This window comes from Miniopterus schreibersii (genome assembly GCF_964146895.1).
Source record: "Miniopterus schreibersii genome assembly, chromosome: 21".
In the NCBI taxonomy this organism is placed as follows: Eukaryota; Metazoa; Chordata; class Mammalia; order Chiroptera; family Miniopteridae; genus Miniopterus; species Miniopterus schreibersii.
The window spans coordinates 11893009-11910971 of record NC_138123.1 but is presented as its reverse complement, the minus strand read 5'-3'; the positions used below and the strand labels follow the sequence as shown (position 1 = coordinate 11910971).

General features: G+C 55.2%; 1 protein-coding gene across 1 annotated transcript in view; it reads right to left on the bottom strand.

Annotated features, from left to right (window-relative positions):
- Window positions 1-17095, bottom strand: part of GALNT2 (polypeptide N-acetylgalactosaminyltransferase 2) — a 149156-nt gene extending 132061 nt beyond the window's left edge. Inside the window, exon 1 of the mRNA XM_081124220.1 lies at window positions 16903-17095. Coding sequence (XP_080980346.1) covers window positions 16903-17028 — 126 coding nt within the window. The 5' untranslated portion in view covers window positions 17029-17095. The remainder of the gene's footprint in view (window positions 1-16902) is intronic.
- Between the last annotated feature and the right edge of the window lie 868 nt (window positions 17096-17963).

Genomic DNA, 17963 nt, shown 5'->3' with positions numbered 1-17963 from the left:
AGTCGGGGTTCACACGGCACGTGGGGCAAAGCCAGATTCGCACCCGGGAATGACGGTGGCTCCCTACCTTGACCACCTCTGCCAGGCCACAGGGCTCACAGATTGGAGACTCAGTGTGAAAACAAGCAAAATAAGGACTGCATGACTTGCTAGCAGGGCCTAGGTCACCCAGCACAGGTGAGGGGAGAGGGACAGCAGGGGCCAGGATGCATTATAACAGGACAGGGTGGGATGTTTCCCTGGCAACAGACCTCAGGCTCCAGGCCGTTCTCAGCACGGTGACCCCACCAGTCGGAGCCTCATCTCACTCACCAGTATTTACAGAGCACTGACCATGTGCTGGGGGCTGGGCCACATAGGAAATGTGATGACCCACAAACTCCTAAATGCCTACCATGCCCCGCCTACCATGACTCACGTTTCCTCTCCGACCATGCTTCCTTTCTCGGGCCCTCTTTTTGCTTTTGGCTGCCGGGGCACACCAAGTTCATTCTGGCTCCGGGACCTTTGCACATGACCTTCATGCCTAGACAGTCTTCCACCCCATCTGCACGGCTGGATCCTCCCCAAAATGTCCGTTCCTCTCCCCCTTCTAAAGATTATCTGAGACCCGGTGGAGCTACATTCACACTTTCAGATACTGGCCTGGTGGCCTGCACCTCACCCCTCCAAGAATGCATGTTCCCAGGCCCACATTGGCCTTGGGCCTGGCACATCATGGATGCTAATAAATCTGTGGGAGAAAGGAGGGCAGGAAGGGGGCTTGCTCAGTCTAGCAGGATGCAGGCGATTGAATAAAAACTGCACGAGGATGCTCAGCAGGTTGGGGAAGTCTCAGGTGTTGACAACGGCACATGGTGGGGGCCCGGGAATGACGGGAGACAGTGAGCCCTGCTCTCAGCTGGACCAGCAGGGTCCCAGAGATGCAGACGCCAAGGGCACACAGCCCAATATCCAGGGGCTGATGGAGAAGAGGTCAGGCCTGCCCAAAGCCAGGTTCCTCACCTGGCTTGTCCCAGGCACCACTTCCCTCGGGACCAGGACACATGCAGATTAGAGGGCTGGGCAGTCCCCCACCCGCAGGGGTAGGGCTAAGAAATGCCAGAGGGACCTTGAGCGCTCTCAGACACATGCTGCTCTAGTTGGTCACATTCAGGGCCACTGAATAAACTCACTGCATCCCACTGTTCTCACACTGAAAAAACTAAATACCAAAAGCTGACTATCTCCTTCTATACTCTCTGGGCACCACTTACCAGCCGACAGCCTTCTGAAAGGAAGGACCAACGCCTTAAAGTGGGAATTCTAAACCTTCAAACATGTCAACATGTTGCCACAGGCAACCTTTAAAGGTCATCTCTTTGCCTAGATCTTCTGCTCCATCATCGGCTCCCTGCTCCACCATCCCAGCTTCCTAATTAGCACTTAAAGGTGCTGTTCTGGGCCTCCTGTCGGCTGGGATGGCTAGGTTTCTAAGCTCTGTCCACTATTTCCATGTGTGCAGACCTCTGAAACAGAACTCTCTTTCTCACAGCTGCGACACTCCCTTCTGGAATAAAGAAAGAGCGCAGAAAATACAGAAGGCCCCTGAACCAGACTCCGAGGGGAGGGCAAGGAGAGCGCGCTGTGGGGCGGATGGAGCACCAGGGGATGTCACCGGGGCGGGCCAGAGGAGCTGATCAGCCGGAATGTCTGTGGACCTGGAAAGGAAAGGCGGGAGCTGGAGCCAGACACCGTGAAATTACCATCCCATCGCTCACTCCATCACTCCATTAGTTCAGCTTTTCTCTTGGTGCCCTGGGAGCATACGCTGTACTTTGACCAATTACTGTATCTCAAATATGTAACCCAAACATGACACTCTGGCCTCAGCGCCATAGCTTCACCTCAAAGAAAGAAACAGGGACCGTCCCAGGACCACAGTGATTCCATAAGGCCCAAGAGAGGGACACAGACCACAAAGGAAGGGAAGGCTTCCCCTGCCAGGGACTTCTGCACCTGATCTATACCTAGTGCAAGGAGTTATACATCATCATGTCACCAGGGACTTGGGTGTCTGCCTCAAGCAAGCCCCCTTTTGCCAGAGTCACCCTGGAAGCACCCATGGGAAAGGAAAGTGAGTACAGGTGCCATAGAAACAAAGTGAGTCCGCACTAACCCACATTAGCATCGTCTCCATCACCTCACTGACCCCATCAGCATCGTCTCCATCACCTCACTGACCCCCATCAGCATCGTCTCCATCACCTCACTGACCCCCCATCAGCATCGTCTCCATCACCTCACTGACCCCCCATCAGCATCGTCTCCATCACCTCACTGACCCCCATCAGCATCGTCTCCATCACCTCACTGACCCCCATCAGCATCGTCTCCATCATCTCAGTGACCCCATCAGCATCGTCTCCATCACCTCACTGACCCCCATCAGCATCGTCTCCATCACCTCACTGACCCCCATCAGCATCGTCTCCATCACCTCACTGACCCCCATCAGCATCGTCTCCATCACCTCACTGACCCCCATCAGCATCGTCTCCATCACCTCACTGACCCCCATCAGCATCGTCTCCATCACCTCACTGACCCCCATCAGCATCGTCTCCATCACCTCACTGACCCCCATCAGCATCGTCTCCATCATCTCACTGACCCCCAGCAACCTCTTTTTACAGATGAGGAAACGGAGGCCAATGAGCAGGATGTGCACCCGGGTCCGAAGTCATAGCCAAGCTCTTCAAGTTGTCACAGCCAAACGCCTGGGCTTTTACACGGCTTATCCTTCTGAAACATCACACAGCGTATCTATTAATCTGTGATCTGGTTCTAAGTTATCTTAATTGGAGGCAGCAGAGAAACCACACGAACACCGTGCTAATTGGCAGACTAGCACGAGGGGGACTTGGTTGCGTTGCCACGAGCATGAATTTGCCCTCTACTCACTTGTCACTCACCTGCAGTTTCAAAAGCAAGCCAGAAATCGAACTAATGAAATGCAAAGAATGTTTACTAATTAAAACCTGGTGGAAAGGTTTTCAAATGATACGCTGTTTTCAGATGATAACAGCTCAAGATATTGGAAAAGCCAACTGCCAACTGGAGTTAAAAAATTAGTCACATAGTTAAAAACCATATCCCGGTGTAATTTTCAAAGGCAAGTTACAAGAGATAAGGGGGTGAAACTGGGGAATAATCTCTTGGTAGCACAACCTGAGGAGGGGTTCTGGCCCCAGCATCCTGCCTCCTCTTCCAGCAGGACCTGGGGTCCACTCAGAGCCCACACCGCTGCCCCGGGGCTCACCGCCCACCCCCTCTGGGGCTCAGTTTCCTCACCAAAGTAGGAGCAAGGGCTACGAGAGTCCCACCTGCCTCACACTCCTCCCCAGACGAAGGTCCCAGGCCAGGTCCGTGCAGGTAGAGGTGCCTTCTGGAAAGTAGGCTCATTTGCTTAAACACAGGAGGGAGGCTGGCTCCAGCGGGCACAGGAGCCCCTGGGCTCGTGGATGCCAACCATGCAGTAGAGCCCCCACCCAGCTAGGGGCACCAGATCTCCTACTCAAACCACAGAAGAGTTCACACCAACACCAGCTGTTGGCACTGATGTATGTACCAAGCCCCACTGATTTATTCTTCATGGAACATCCTGACGATAGGTAAATGGGGAAACTGAGGCAGAGAGGGTTAAGTCACTTGCCTGAGTTTACAGAGCTAACTGGAGAAGCCAGAATTCCAATCTAGTCAAACCCAGGTCCATGGCCCCCATGTAGGCATCCCCCAGCCCCTTCGCCCCAGAGCCAGCTGCCCTGCCAAGAGCTGTCCTGCACCATCGCCCTGGGCTCTCCCTGGCAGACCCACAAGGCTGAAGCCAGGAACAGGCAAGATGGTTTCCAAATGCCCCAACGTGGATCTACGTAGTTGCCCTGGCACCCTGCATGGGACACCAGCACTTAGGTGGCTCAGCAGGCAGAGCTACCTCTGCTTAGAAATCAGCCCACATCACACACCGGGCCTGCAGGCAGCTCAGACCCTGGGCACAGAGCAGCCCCCTGCAAACCCTGCAGTAGAGCTTCACTTTTAAACAACCATGGTGCCGTATGTATAGATGCCCAGCGCTCTCCACCGCTGGAGTGAAAAACTGAACTTACTAAATCATCAGAAATAGCCTCTGGGCCAGCTCAGGCAAAACACCATCACATGCTCTCCACTGGGTAGGGAGAAACTCTTTAAACTAAAAACCATGTCTTAAGTACAAACACTACTGTAAAAATGACATCTGCCAAGTCAGATTTATCCCCAGTGATGGGCAAACTAAATCTTCCTTTCTTTCCGTTTGAAAACAAAAGAGACCCAACTCATATCTTCCCAGGTAAACGTTTAGTGGCCCACGTTATTTCTTGCTGCAACGAGTGTGCGGCCCGAAAGTACCCAAGTACAGATGTACACTAAGCCTCAGCACAGGGATGCCCCACCTGAGGCCCCGTCTGCCTCCGTGCGCCGGTTGACGAGGCCTGGATGGCCACGCTGTGCCCTTTCGTGCCGCCCAGCCTCAGGCCTGGAGCTCAGACCACCCAAGCACCCAGACGAGGCCCCTCCCAGCTCCCCATCAGCAGTGTGCAATAATGAAGGCTTAGGGGCAGATCCCCAGCCCCAGCAATCAGCACCTTCCAGGCCTGAAGTTGCCGCTGAGCATCGGCAACAGAGAAACCTGCCATTTGTAACTTGCTGATGACTCAGGGACTGTGGCTCAAAGCCTAGGACGCGCTCCAAAGCCAGTTTTTAGGAAATGGGGAAACACTACAATTCCAGCCTGTTTTGTTCCTGCGTGACCTGGGGGCACGTTAATAGCATTGGGGTCCACTGGAAACCGCGGCTGTGGAAGTTCCTGCCGCTCTCCCGGGGGCGCTGAAATAGAGCAGCAGTGGCTCCACGGTGTTCCAGGCACCTCAGTGACAAGGCTGGTAGGAATTTGAAGTACGAGGAATTATATCTTACAGAAAATATGCAGCGCTGTTGGTGGTGGCGGGAACGGCACCGGGTGCTAGACCGGTGGGGTCAGACGGGACCTGGGTTCAGCAACCTCGGTACTTGAGTTCTGGCTGGGAAAGAATTCAGAGCCAAGACTCAAACTACGAGAGAATATTTATTTAGAAAATCACGGAGGTAAAAGAGGTAATTCGTAGAAGAAATGGGCTTAGGAAACGAGTTACAGAGCCAAAGGAAGGGACCCTGGAGTTGAGAGTTGAGGAGGGTCTGGGGGAGTGATGCGTCTGGGGGACGGGGGAAAAGAGGAGCACTGGCATGCTCCCAGGAGGGGGAGTGCTCCGGGTCCTCTGTCCTAAGAGCTTTAAGGGTAGAGATGTCAGGGGCGGTCCTTTCCAGGTGTGATATAAGGGCCGGGGCAGGGAGTAACATTATTCAGTGCTGCTAGTCTAGAGGTCAGCTGTGGCGTCACTTGTCTGGTTTTGCTGCTTACCTGGGCCTGGAGCTGAAATACAACTGAGGCCTTGATGTAATCTCTAGGGAGGAACGGTCAGGGGATCTAAACCACATGACCAGTGATATGCTAGGGAAGGAAAGGCCACCCTAGGAGCAGGGTCCCACCCTACATTTGTCCGATGCTAGGCACCAGGGGCTTTCCACCTGGTGGCCTTCTGTACCTGGGTCTTGGCTCTGCTCAGGTCTATCTAACTGTCTACCCCAGTACCATATATCTGTCAAAAATCTATCACTGACAAATACAACGTAAAATATGCGGCTTTTGCAATGATATCCTGTTGCAGAAACAAAAAGAAGTAACACATATTAAAGGTCTCCTACTCTGGGCTCCCAAAGCGCCCACAGCTCTTAATGACAGCAAGCAAAACTGCCCAAGATGCATAGAAGAAAAGCGAGCAGGAGTGAACAGAGACATGCTTTCTGCCCTCCAGAGGCAGGTCAAATGAGAATGGGGTAGTCAGCATAATAAGACATCTACAGCAAACTCCGGTGGGTGACAGGGTCTCTGGGCCACCGAGCAGTCTGATTAAGTGTAAGTGATCTCACAGACCACCTGCTCTGAAACTCCACCATCAAAGTGTTCACCAGAATTAGCAATTGCCAAAGAGCTGAGATAATTCTTAGAGAAGTGGTACCAAACCTAAGAAAGTTGTGACATGGGTGTCAACTCAGGAGCTTAGGCAACCCTGAAGCATCCCTTGAAAAGCATCATCACTGGATAGTCCTAAACTGCAGAAGATACAGGATGCAGGTGTACATATTTACTTACTGCAATATTGTGACTTATACGAATTGTATATTTGGACATGATCCAGGGCTCCTGGCTGACAGCTCCCCAAACGCTTGGCATTTCCTGAGCGAGTGGAGCCACAGGAGCATCTTTTGTCATATTTGGTCCTCAGTTCCTGAAATCACTTCAGGCCAGTGAAGGTGAAATGGGTGTCTTGTCATTCATAACAAGCTCCTTCCCAGCACAGCCGGGTTTGTGTTGATGGAGTGACTTCTGGAAGCACCTAAGAATGGGGGACTAGTTGCCAGGGGAACCAACCATAAATAGAGGGCTGGAACTTCCAGTCCCACCCCCTCATTTCTGGGGATGGGGTGGGGCTGGAGGAGGAACCAATATGACTTAATCACTCGTGCCTCTGGAATGCAGCCTCCATGAAAACTGGAAAGGCAAAGGTTCAGGGAGCTTCCACATGGGGAACCAGACGCCTCCACGGGCCATCACACCAGGCTCCCAGAGGACAGGAGCTTCTTTATTTGGGACTCTGCCCAGTGCATCTCTTCATCTGGATGTTGATTCACATCCTGTAATATCCTTGGGACTGTATCTCAGTAACTTAGCAAGTAAATGAGTTTCCTGAGTCGTATGAGCCGCCCTAGCGAAGTGATGAACTGAAGGAGGGGTCCTGGGAGCCTCTGGTTTATAGCCAGTAGGTCAGAAGCACATGTAACAACCTGGACTTGCGATTGGCCCCTGAAACAGAGGCAATCTTGTAAGACTGAGCCCTTCACCTGTGGGATCTGACGCTCTCTCTGAGCAGATGGGGCCAGAACAACATTGAATTGCAGGACACCCAGCTGATGGCAGGGCACTGCCTGGTGGTGGTGTAGGGGGAACTTCTTCACACTCACACACATATACTCACTGGAAATTGGAAGCAGAAACCTTTTACTGATCCTATCACAAAGCCATAAGGTTGCTTTTCAAAAAATACTAGCTTTTGGCTGGTTCGCTCATTTAAGCTGCGTACATCTAGAAACTTCTTTTTAAATTTTTTTAATGAATTTTCAAAAGTACACAACATTAATATGATGAGCCCCACGTACCCACTAGTCAGCTTCAGCAACACATTTGGCCAATCTCATCCCCCATAATTTACCCCCAAGACACATCTTTGCATCCAAAAATACTTTAGTTTGTATCTACAAAAGGATTTTCGAAAAACATAACCCCAATGTCAATACAGCCATTAATAAAATGAATGATAATGCCTTAAATTTTATCTCCTATCCAGTTCTTATTCAACTTTCCCTTAATTATTTTTTAAAAGACTTTCTCTGGTTGGTTGGTTCAGGGATCGTGAGCTCCCTGAAGGAAGACAGAGTACCTTGCTTCCCATTGCAGATCCCAGCACTCCACAGGGCAACGTATTGATAGAAACGCTCAACACTGATTCTAAACAGACTCAAGCTCCTTAGCTGCTTATGTCTCAGAAATGAGAAGAAGGACTTCTGTTTATGTGGATTCTGGGGGTGGGATTGAACAGATACAGATGCTCATGCTTCCGTGAAGGACCCCCATCTCCTTAGCCGAGGGCTGAGTTCTCAGGAAGGTGAGTGCCTGACACACGAGAACAAGAATGGCCACAGCTCGATCCTAACACGCACTTTTTTCTCACAGTTTGACATGAACTTGGGATGCATCCCACAACGGATGATGCCTTAGGATGCTGTGGGCCGGGAGTGGGCCACGACGCACCCGCCAAATGCAACCTGCTCACAGCCAAGGCTGCAGCATGCATGTCAGGGGCCTGGAAGAAAATCCCAGAAACAGTAAAGTACCTGTCATCCCCAGAAACCAAACCGAGCAGGACAGGAATGGATGGTGAACTGGGGAGTTAGGCATAATTCCCAGAAAAGTCGAACGCTGGCTAAATCTACAGAATCGCCAAGCTCCATTAAGAGCGCAGAACCAAGGTCTCTTAGCGCTTTCATGAATGTTTTAGGAAACGCTGCATCACCAAAGATCTTGGTGGCGGAGAGGAAAACAGGCACCTGCGTCTGAGTCGAACAGTGGACACCAAAAAAGTTTCAGGAACACCCAAGCCAATGTATTTCAGGTATATTTTCCTTTTTACCTATGCCCAAGAGTGATATATAGAAAAATCCATGTCTAATTACGTCTAAAAGAGTAACTTAAATACACAGAAAATAAAACATTAAGTAATGAAGACACCATTGTGACACAGTTCAACGGGCAGTGCTTTTTCTGTTTCAGTGGTTCATAAAATGTGGTTTTACAAATAAGGGCATCTTAGACTTGATGAAAAAAGGTGTATTCCAGACACAAGGAAATCAGTGACCATCGACTGACAGGAAGTACAAGTGGGTGCGCTTACGGGCTCAGGGGAACAGCAGAGGACGGGGGAGAGTGGGAAGCGGAGAGGAAAAGAGGTCAGCCTTTTGAGTCAGGTCACAGCAAAAGCTCAGAATCTAGGGCAATGGGAAAGCCCTTGAGGCAGGAAGGACCCAGACAATGGGGCCCGCAGGCGTCCCACGCTGGGCCAGCCAGCTCCTCATCCAGGGCAGCCACACAAACTCCCCGACACCAGCGTCACCCGCCCACTCCCCAAATCCTGATAACAGAGTGCTGAATTTACGGGCACCCCCAGAGCGCAGCCTTTCACGTGCGTCAGCTCCTCCGGCCCTCCCAGGCCCGCGTGCGAAGCCAGGCCTCACCTGAACTGCGCCGTCTTCCCAGAGCAGCGCCCTTTCAGGACGACAGGAGCCCACTCCCGGGACGGCCCCAAGCACCCACGGAACTTCAGCAGCTGCTCTTGAGCCTGCAGGCCTTTAAAATTACCCTTCCTCTGCCTCCATGTAATGTTCCAGCTGTTTGGTCCAGCAGCGTGCTGGCTGGTGGCACGGCACACAACCCCATAAAGCGTCTAATGACCCTCGTAAATGCCAGCAGCTTCTGTGAGAAGCAGCTGGATGCTGTCACTTGAGAACCAGGAGGACCTGCCATTTCCCACCGTCCCACCTCCGGAAAGTGGCTGTGGGCAGGGAAGGCGCATGCCTGTTTTATCTTCCACAAATGCTACGATCACAGGGCCTGGACGTTACCAACCCCGCCAGGAACAGCCTCTCCAACGAGGCACCAGGCGGCCTCCGACCGCCGCTTTCCTGCAGGAATCCAGAGCCCATCGCCCATGGCAACTCGCAGGGATGAGATCACGGGGGAGATTCTATGCAAGCAGGGACAGGGGGCCAGCGAGGAGTTCCCATTAAACGACAATGTGTGTGGAAAACACTACAAATGTGCGATGTGATTTAATGGCCTATCGATGGACAACAGACGCTTCCCCAGCCTGAATTAGCACATCATAGAGATCGGCTCAGAAATCACGCAACGAGATTGTTCCACAGCACATTCCACCAAGTCAATGAGCAAATTAACCTGCAGGCATCTTGGCAGCCCGTCTGCGGTGGGAGAAGGGGTGTGGGGGGATGGGTGCCCTGCTCATGAAGATGAACACACGGGTCACCCACAGAAAACGTTTCACAGAGCAATCGGTAAAAATGAAAAGAGCGAAATGGACCGACACCACCGTCAGAGCACAGTGTGTGCCCACTGCTCCACATGCCTTCCCGGAAGGTGCCAGCATGGTGCACAGGACAAGGGCACAGCCGAGGCAATGGGCACAGGCAGCCCGGGCAGCAAGCGCAAGCGGCGTCCACACCTCTGGCTGGCACAAACCCTCAAGCCGCGGACAACGCCCACTGCCTCCGAAGGCCCGGGGGTTTCTCCCACCAGGAAACCCTGGCCTGCCATCCACTACTAGCTCTGTGACCTTGGGAAAGTCACTTAACCTCTCTGAGCTTCAGTCTTCATCAGTGAAAGGGGAGGAAAAAAGGGCTACTGTGAGGAACAAATGAGTTAATATCCGTAAAGTACGAGGGATGTGCCTGGCACACAGTGGGTGCTAATTGTGTGTTTACTAAGTTAAAACTCTTTCCAGGGGTCGACCCCAGAACCCTCAGGGGGCCCGGCCTGCTCTGGGAAGGTCTAACCATAGAGGCGGCAGGGAGAGAAATAAAAATTTGAGTTAACACTGACCACAGCAGTGGTGTTTAATTGGAGGTGACTGTCCCTCCCAGGGGACACTGGGCAGTGCCCATGGACACTGCTGGTTGTCACAGCCAAGGTGGGGGTACTCCAGCATCTACGGGGAGTCTGGATCTGGCTGCTAACACCCCGCAACACTCGGGGCAGCCCCACACCACAGCGATTACCCAGCTCAACATGTCAACTGGGTCGAGGCTGAGAGCCCTGAACTAGAGCCACCACTGCCCCCAAGTACCCCCATCCCTGCCAAATTGTGTGTCCTGATTTGGGCTCTGAAAATTCGGCAATTCTATCCCCAGCCACCCTGGCCAATCCACCTCCCAAAGGGTTCCCCCGGCAAGAAATCATAGCTGGCAGGACAGGTGGTGGCAGGAGGGCCTGAGAGAGACTCCCAGGAGGGCAGAAGTGAAGGGCACAGTCGCCATGGGGGACGGCCCAACAAGATAGGCTGGGCCACGAGCGCCCAGCCCGCCTTACATCCAGGGCAGCCACCCCCCTGCAGCGTCACGGCATGGGGCATGGGGCACACGGCTCCCAAAGTCAAGGAGAGCTTTTTCAGGGCCAGCCCAGGAGCAAGACTGAGTGACCGTTTTGGGTTCTTTTCAAATCCAGCCCTGATGAATCACTGCCATCTACACTCCGAATGCTAAGAAACAACCCATTTAAGATGAGACACCTCCAGGGTACATAATACTGGCCACGACTAAATTCGAAAGCGCCAGGTGCCTCACCTGTCCCGCGGAGGCAGCGTGAGAACAGGGGCAGGACCACCCGCCTGGGACAAGGCACCGCAGGAGAGGGGGCGGCTCGTTAGCTCCCGCAGCCGGTTTCTATCTCCTAGAAACGGGCACAGAGTCAGAAAGGAGAAAGGTGGCACAGGCTCTCTTGACTGGACAGGAATTTCCTGGTACCTCCACATCTGGGCTAATCCTTAAGGTCCAGCACACGGCCAAAGGTGAGAATCCTCACACCAGCCAAGAGGGCAAGGTCAAGTTCTACTCTGAGGGCACGAGAGTCGGCCAGAGGACCAATGTGTTCAATGTAATTCTTGCTGGAAGGGGAGGGCTCGTCAGCCCAGCCCGTCCTGGAACCTGCCCAGGAAGGTCTGCTCGTGGAAGCGCCAAGAGGTCCTTCCTAAGAAACCTCCCGATCAGGTGGTCTAGAGGCAAGGAGCCGAGACCACAGCAGTGGACCGAGGGTCACCAGGAGCAACACGGAATCAGAGACTTCCTCAAGGGGAAAGGTGACCTTCCAGGTCATGGAAATGAGACCCGAGGGCACCTCCTTCGGTCTCTGGCAGGGTCACTGGGGTGACACTCAACGAGCACGGGCATGGAGGAGGGTCTGAGAGGCCGCTGTGGTGGCAGGTTTCAACCCTTTGGTCGATGATCATGGAGGAGGAATCCCGAGGGAAGACCTGGGCAGCTGGGGGCGCAGGGCACGGGGGCTCTGGGTTTAGAGACGGCAGCATTTATCTAACCACCAGTATGGAAGCCCCTCACTGTTACTCCACGCGGCTGCTGGAGTGTGTGTCCGGCCGGATACTACCGGCCTGTCTATCGGCAGCATCCTTCAAACACGCCTTCCAGAGCAGGGGTCAAGGGCGGGGAGTGCGCCGGGCCAGGCCCGACCGGCGTCTCCTCCCCTGAATTCTGCTGGGCCAGCCGGGAGTCCTCAGAGACGCTTCCCAGGAACACCGTGCCTTCCTCCGGGCCTCAGCCAGAGCCTCGGAGTCGGCGCCTCGTGCGCCCGGGTCCCTGTCCCAGCGCCCCCCCCCCTTGCACTGAGCCAGCTGCCTCTGGATCTGCCAGAAGGGCGGCCACACCGCACTGCCCGCTTTGAAACCGACGCCGTCTCAGGCGGACCACCTTCTCCCAAGAGATCTCAGAAACACCGATGGCAACAATGAGACGCTACGTATATATACGAATGGATGTCTCCCCAGCCCCAGTCATTTTTCTGACCGCCTTTCCAATACCCCTTCCTCTGATCCAAATAGGACCCCCACCACTCTCCAGGAGCGGCGAGGGTTACAGAGGGCCTGGCGCCTCCGCACGGCCTCCCCACCCCCCCCAAGGCCTGCCGGGGCCTGGCAGGCTGACCCCACTCCATGCTGGGTACAGCAGCTTCTTTCTCCCGTCTTCTGAGGGTTAAGGGTTAAGGAAAGAGGTTATTTTTGCTCTGTTTATCAGTCACAATCTGTTTCCATTATGTCTGAGTACCTGGAAGCCACAACATAACTCCCGCACATGGAAACTTTGTTTTTTTAGAGAAAAGTCTGCAGCACGGTGCCTGTATGCCAGGGTCTCTGGCTGTACCGCGGCTCCTCCTGCTATTGCCCTCCTTACCCCAACCTCAAACGGAATCTCTTTAAACTCCAAACTGATTATAGGTGACGGGGTGTTGAACGGGGGGCCCCCCTTCGCATCCACCCACAGCCACACATGCTCACAGATCTGCTGACGCCTCTTAAAGCGCATGACAGTCTTGTGTTCAACCTCAAACCATGCACACTTGAGTGACGATAGCCATCTCCCCGCCTGCCAGGGGAAGCGAGGCTGCAGGGACAGGCGAGCCTCACCACCGTGGGAGGCCTCCAGTGCGGGACGCGCCACAGGGACTGCGCACGTAACCACCACGGGAAGGTGTGTCCTCAGCCCCCTTTCCTGCTGGCTGCCCACTGGCGGGAACCCCGCTCTGACAAGAACTGGCGTGATGTCTGGACCACTTCCCAACAGTTCAAGGTTCATAGCACAAGCCCAAAGGAACCCACCAAATCTTGGAGGAATACGTGAGGGACTGAGAAAAAAGAAAACACATCCACAATTTTCGAGAAATCAGGAGGCCACACACAATTCCTGGTTCACTACCTTTTCAAGGGAATATTTAGGTTTTTTTCTTTTTCTCTCCCCTCCCCCCCCCATACCATTGATTCAGCACCTATTATTTGCCAGGACCTGCTAATGGCATTTAGCTCCCTGCCACAGGTAAAAATGATTATCCCCATTGTAAAGAGAGAAAACTGGGGGGGGGGGGGGTCAGTAAATTAGCAAAGGTCACTAAGCAGAAAGGAGTAGAAAATCACTCTCAGTCAAGGCCAATAAATAGATTTGTGCCACTCCCCTTCATTTGAATGTCCATTACCCAGTTCAAAAAACATTACCGGTTCCCTATGGTCAACCAAATTAACCACCAAAAACTCAGCTTGGCATTGGAAGCACTGTACAATTTACTCCCAAATTCCTCCTCTAATTTTACACCCTAATGTTCCCCTATATATGTACCATGCTCCAGCCAAGTGAGACCCCTCACCGGACCAAAAAGAGGGCCCCCTATTCCTCAAAGCCTCCTCCAAAGTCAAGCCCAGTCGTCCACCCTGAGACCCCATCGAGCAAAGCTGCTGGAAAGGGATCAGGCTGCCTGAGCCCTTGGTATGTGCCCCAACGATCGCTCTCCCTTACCTCCCAAGGATGTGGGGAGCACAGACAAGGGGCCTTAGGCCTCACCCAGTCTGATCAGTCAGTAGAGATCAGTCTTTGCAGGCTGGAAAAACCTCCCCTTTCCATCCAAAACAGCCACACGTTACCCAGAGGCAGGTTCATTTCACCAGAAATCCCTTCCTCTCTTCTGCCACTCCATCCACTGCCAACACACCAAGGCCCAGGGGAGACTTAACATGATTAAAATTTTAAAGCATTTAAGATGCTCCAAGGAAAGGCATCCTTGAAGTGCAAATCATCAATTTACAGGGAAAAAGCAAAATATGGGGCGTGGAGGGAACTATACATATGTAAATGCAGTATAATTTTAAACAACACGATGCATAACTCAGCCGAGCACACACACCCTGAGCCTCAGCGCTGAGTCCGGAGCGGCACAGCAGAGCCTGGGCTGGTTTCAGCACCGGCTCCTGTTTAGTTTACTAAATCTGCAATCTGAGGTCAATTGGCTTTCTGGGTTCTGCCACATGGAGAGTAAGTCCTGAGATGAGTTATTTAACAGGCAGGACACAGTGACGAGGCCGGGCTAGGGTGCTGAAGCAGCAGAAACACTAGACAGACAATCCCCCAAAGCCTAATGCTGAATGAAGCCTGGTGCCCTGTTAAATACGCCAGGCTGCAGAGAAATCAGCTAAATGTGGACTTAGAGCCTTGACTTGAATAGGAGGAAACTAGCTGTTAAGTCCACTTACATCTAAAACAGTGTAGCTAGTATTTAAATTCTGCCTGTGCGTGCATACAACATCATTATCTTTTCATGTCCATACTTTACGAGCTAAAAATAACTACATATTTCCTCATATCATGAGGATGAACTAAATTGGAAGAGACTTTCTAGTCTCTAGATCCACGGAAACAATTCGGAAGGAAGGAAGACTGCGCAGTTTTATACTCTAGATCATTAAATTCAGGATGGCAGGGTTCCCTTCGCCACTCCAGAAACTTCTACAGCCACGTCCACGGCAGGGTCCGCGACGCCGAGTTCAGGGGCCCTCCTTCTGCAATTTCGAAAGCTTACTACACACCTCTTCCTCAACCCACAAATCACCAAACCATTCTGGGGCCAGGATTACATTTTATGGTCGGTTGACAGAAAGAACAGAATCCTGAATCACCAAAGCACGTAGAATCGATCGTTCATCTCCGACACATTTTTTCTCCACGGTCTTTGTACTTTCCTATCGCCAGTTCCCAAGAAGTTCTTGGATTTTTTTGTTTGTTTTAAACTAAAGGATCACACTTCAGAGGTGAACATGAAAGACACCCCCCACCAAACACCGTCCACCAGCTGACGCCCACCCACCAGGGGGAACCCTCTAAGGTCGCACTGCTGCTGTTTCTAAACCACACGTGCTAATGAAAGTGGGAAACCAAGGAAAGCAGCTTGTTTGGGTTTCGTCTGCACGAAAGGCAGAAAGCTTGGCCAGGTCCCACCAGCACCCCCGGCTACGCGGACCCGCTGGGAAGCAGTTTTGAAATCATTCGTCTATCATGACCACAGCCTTCACTCTGGCAGCAGCAGGACTGCTTCTACCGGGTTCACTGGCTCTTTACCGCTGGGGAATAAATGGAGATTTCACGTACACATACAGCCGTTTTCTGCGTTTAGGAGAGAAGACAGGGCTAACCGTATGCGGTCGGCTGAGAACCAAGCCAGGCCAATTCAGCGCATGGAAAAACTATTTTCATTTCTGCCTCGTTAGATAAAGCAAACCCATGAAATTTACCCAGAATCAAAGAGGGCACCTCCCTCCCTCCCTCCCATACCTTCCACTGAGAATGAATGAATGAAGAGTGGAGAAAACCTGAGCCAGCCAAACTCAACGCTGCCATTTACAGGTTGGACTTTAAGGCTATAAAGTCTGTGCACCTCCAGTTAGGCCCCTGGGCTTGGTGCTGGATGCCCTCCCCCGGTCCCAGCCCAGCCCAGCCCAGGGTCCACCTCCACTAACTCACAATCTCCTGGGTTTGCGGTGACACTGAACGTCATAGCAATGGGGGGGGCTGCAGGATTTTGGAAATGATAATGCCGCTTTCCAAACCTATTAGGCACCAAACGCTACAAGTACCGCGGGGCAACACGTGCGCAGCCCGGAGCCCTCGCGCCCCACAGGCGCCCGGCCGCAGGGCCGCGCCGTCCGGGCTCCTCCGGGCGCTCGGGGTCCTTCCGGAGCGCCTTCCACGGTCCCCACGGCCTATGGCTGGGCCCTTGGGGCCTGTGGAAAGCGCACCCCCAGGAGAGGGGCTGTCCGCGCGTAACCCGGGAGCGGGGCCGGTGCGCGCAGCGCAGCAGGGGTCGGGCGGAGCGCACCCCGGGGCCGGGGGGAAGGGGGGGCCGGCGGCGGCCGGCCTCACGCGGGGCGCAGAGGCACGGTGGCCTCCGCTTGCTCCCGCCCGGAGGCGTCCGTCTGACCCGGCCCCAGGCTGGCTGCGTCCCCCGCGCCCAGAAGAATGGGCAGAGAGAGGGGCAGAGTCCAGGACGGCGCCCCCTCCCCACGCGGGGTGACCCGCGGGAGGGGGGAGGACCGCAGCGGCTGGTATCAAAGGGCTGGAAAGAAACTTGGACTCCTCTCTGCCGCTGTACCCGACACGCTGGAAGGGCTGCCGCCTCTCCCCCTCCTCCCCACCCCCTTTTGTGTCTCCCGACACCCGCGCCCCTAAACTTCCCACCGCAGGGGACGGGGCTTCGGCGGCCGGACGAGACTCAACTTCAATTAGGTGGAGCGGAGGGGGCGTCCACGGAGGGGGGGGGCGGCCCGAAAGGCGTCCGCGGTCCCCACGCCTGTGCGGCTGCGCCCGGGGAGCCCCGTTCCGAGCCCGGCGAGCGCGGAGGGGCCGGTGCGCCCGCCGCCCCGGGGACTCGGCGGGAGGCCCGGGCCGGGGGGCCGGAGCCCAAGCCCCGGCGGAGGACAGCAGGCGGGGCGGGGACGCCCCCTCGGTGCGCGGCGGCCACGTCCGAGCGGGGGCCCGGGGTGCGCGGGGCCGGGCGGGCCGGGCGCGGGGGTGGCGGGAGTCGGGGTTCGGGGGGCCGGGCCGCGGGCTCCCACTCACCTTCCTGCCGGCGCCGCCGCCCGCGCCCGCGGCCAGCGCGGAGCCGCCGCCGGAGTACATGTAGTAGGCGATGCCCAGCACCCACAGGAAGGCGAAGCAGAGCAGCATCCGCGAGCGCCGCCGCATTCTCCCCACTCGGCCGCCGGCCGCGGCGCCGCTGCTCGCGAGTGCAGCCTGGGCCGGCGCGCGGGCGGGCGGGCGGCGGGCGGCGGGCGCGGGGCGGGCGGGGCGCGCGGAGGAAGGGGCAGGGCGCGGCGCGGCTCCGCCCCCAGCGCGCTCCCGCGGCCGCGGCGAGGGCGGCGCGCGCTGGGCGCCCAGCTCCGCCCCGGCCGGGAGCCCCGCGCGGCGCCCGGGCAGGAAGCGGCGGCTCCGGAGGCGGCCGTGCGGCGGGGGGTCAGGGAGCAAAGGGCGGCCAATCGGCGGGCGGCGGCGGCGGGGCGCGGGCGCGGGAGCGAGGGGCGCGGCCCCGAGGCCGCAGTCGCCGGGCGCCCCGCCTCCTCTGCGTCCGCGGGCGCGCCCCCCGCCCCCGTGAGTGACAGGTGGCCGCCCGGACCCCGGAGGCGGCGCGCGCCCGTGCGCCGTGCCCTCGGCGGGACGCTGGGTCCCCGCGACCCCGGCCCGCGTCCTGTGCCGCAGACCCCGCCTGGACGCGACCCCGCTGCTGCTCGCCGCGGTGTCCTTCCTGATCTTGCAGTGAACCGGCCCCACCCCCGGGGTCGGCTTTATTGATCCGTGTAGGCAGGTGAGGGCCTGCAGGTAGAAACCTGAGGGCTCTCTGGGGGTGAACACAGCGCTGAGTGGCAGGGTGGTTTTATTTCGTGGTTTTTTTGTTTGTTTGTTTGTTTGTTTTTTAAGTAAACATGAAACGAGTAAAAGGGAAACTATGTATTTACAAATCTTTTTACTTGGTTGCTTTCTTTAAAGAAGAAAGAGAGTTCGCACACTCAGCATCTTTCAAGAGGCAGGAGGCCAGCCCTGGCCGGTTAGTGCAGTGGTTAGAGCGTCGGCCTGTGGACTGAAGGGTCCTGGGTTCGATTTTGGCCAAGGGCACCTACCGCGAA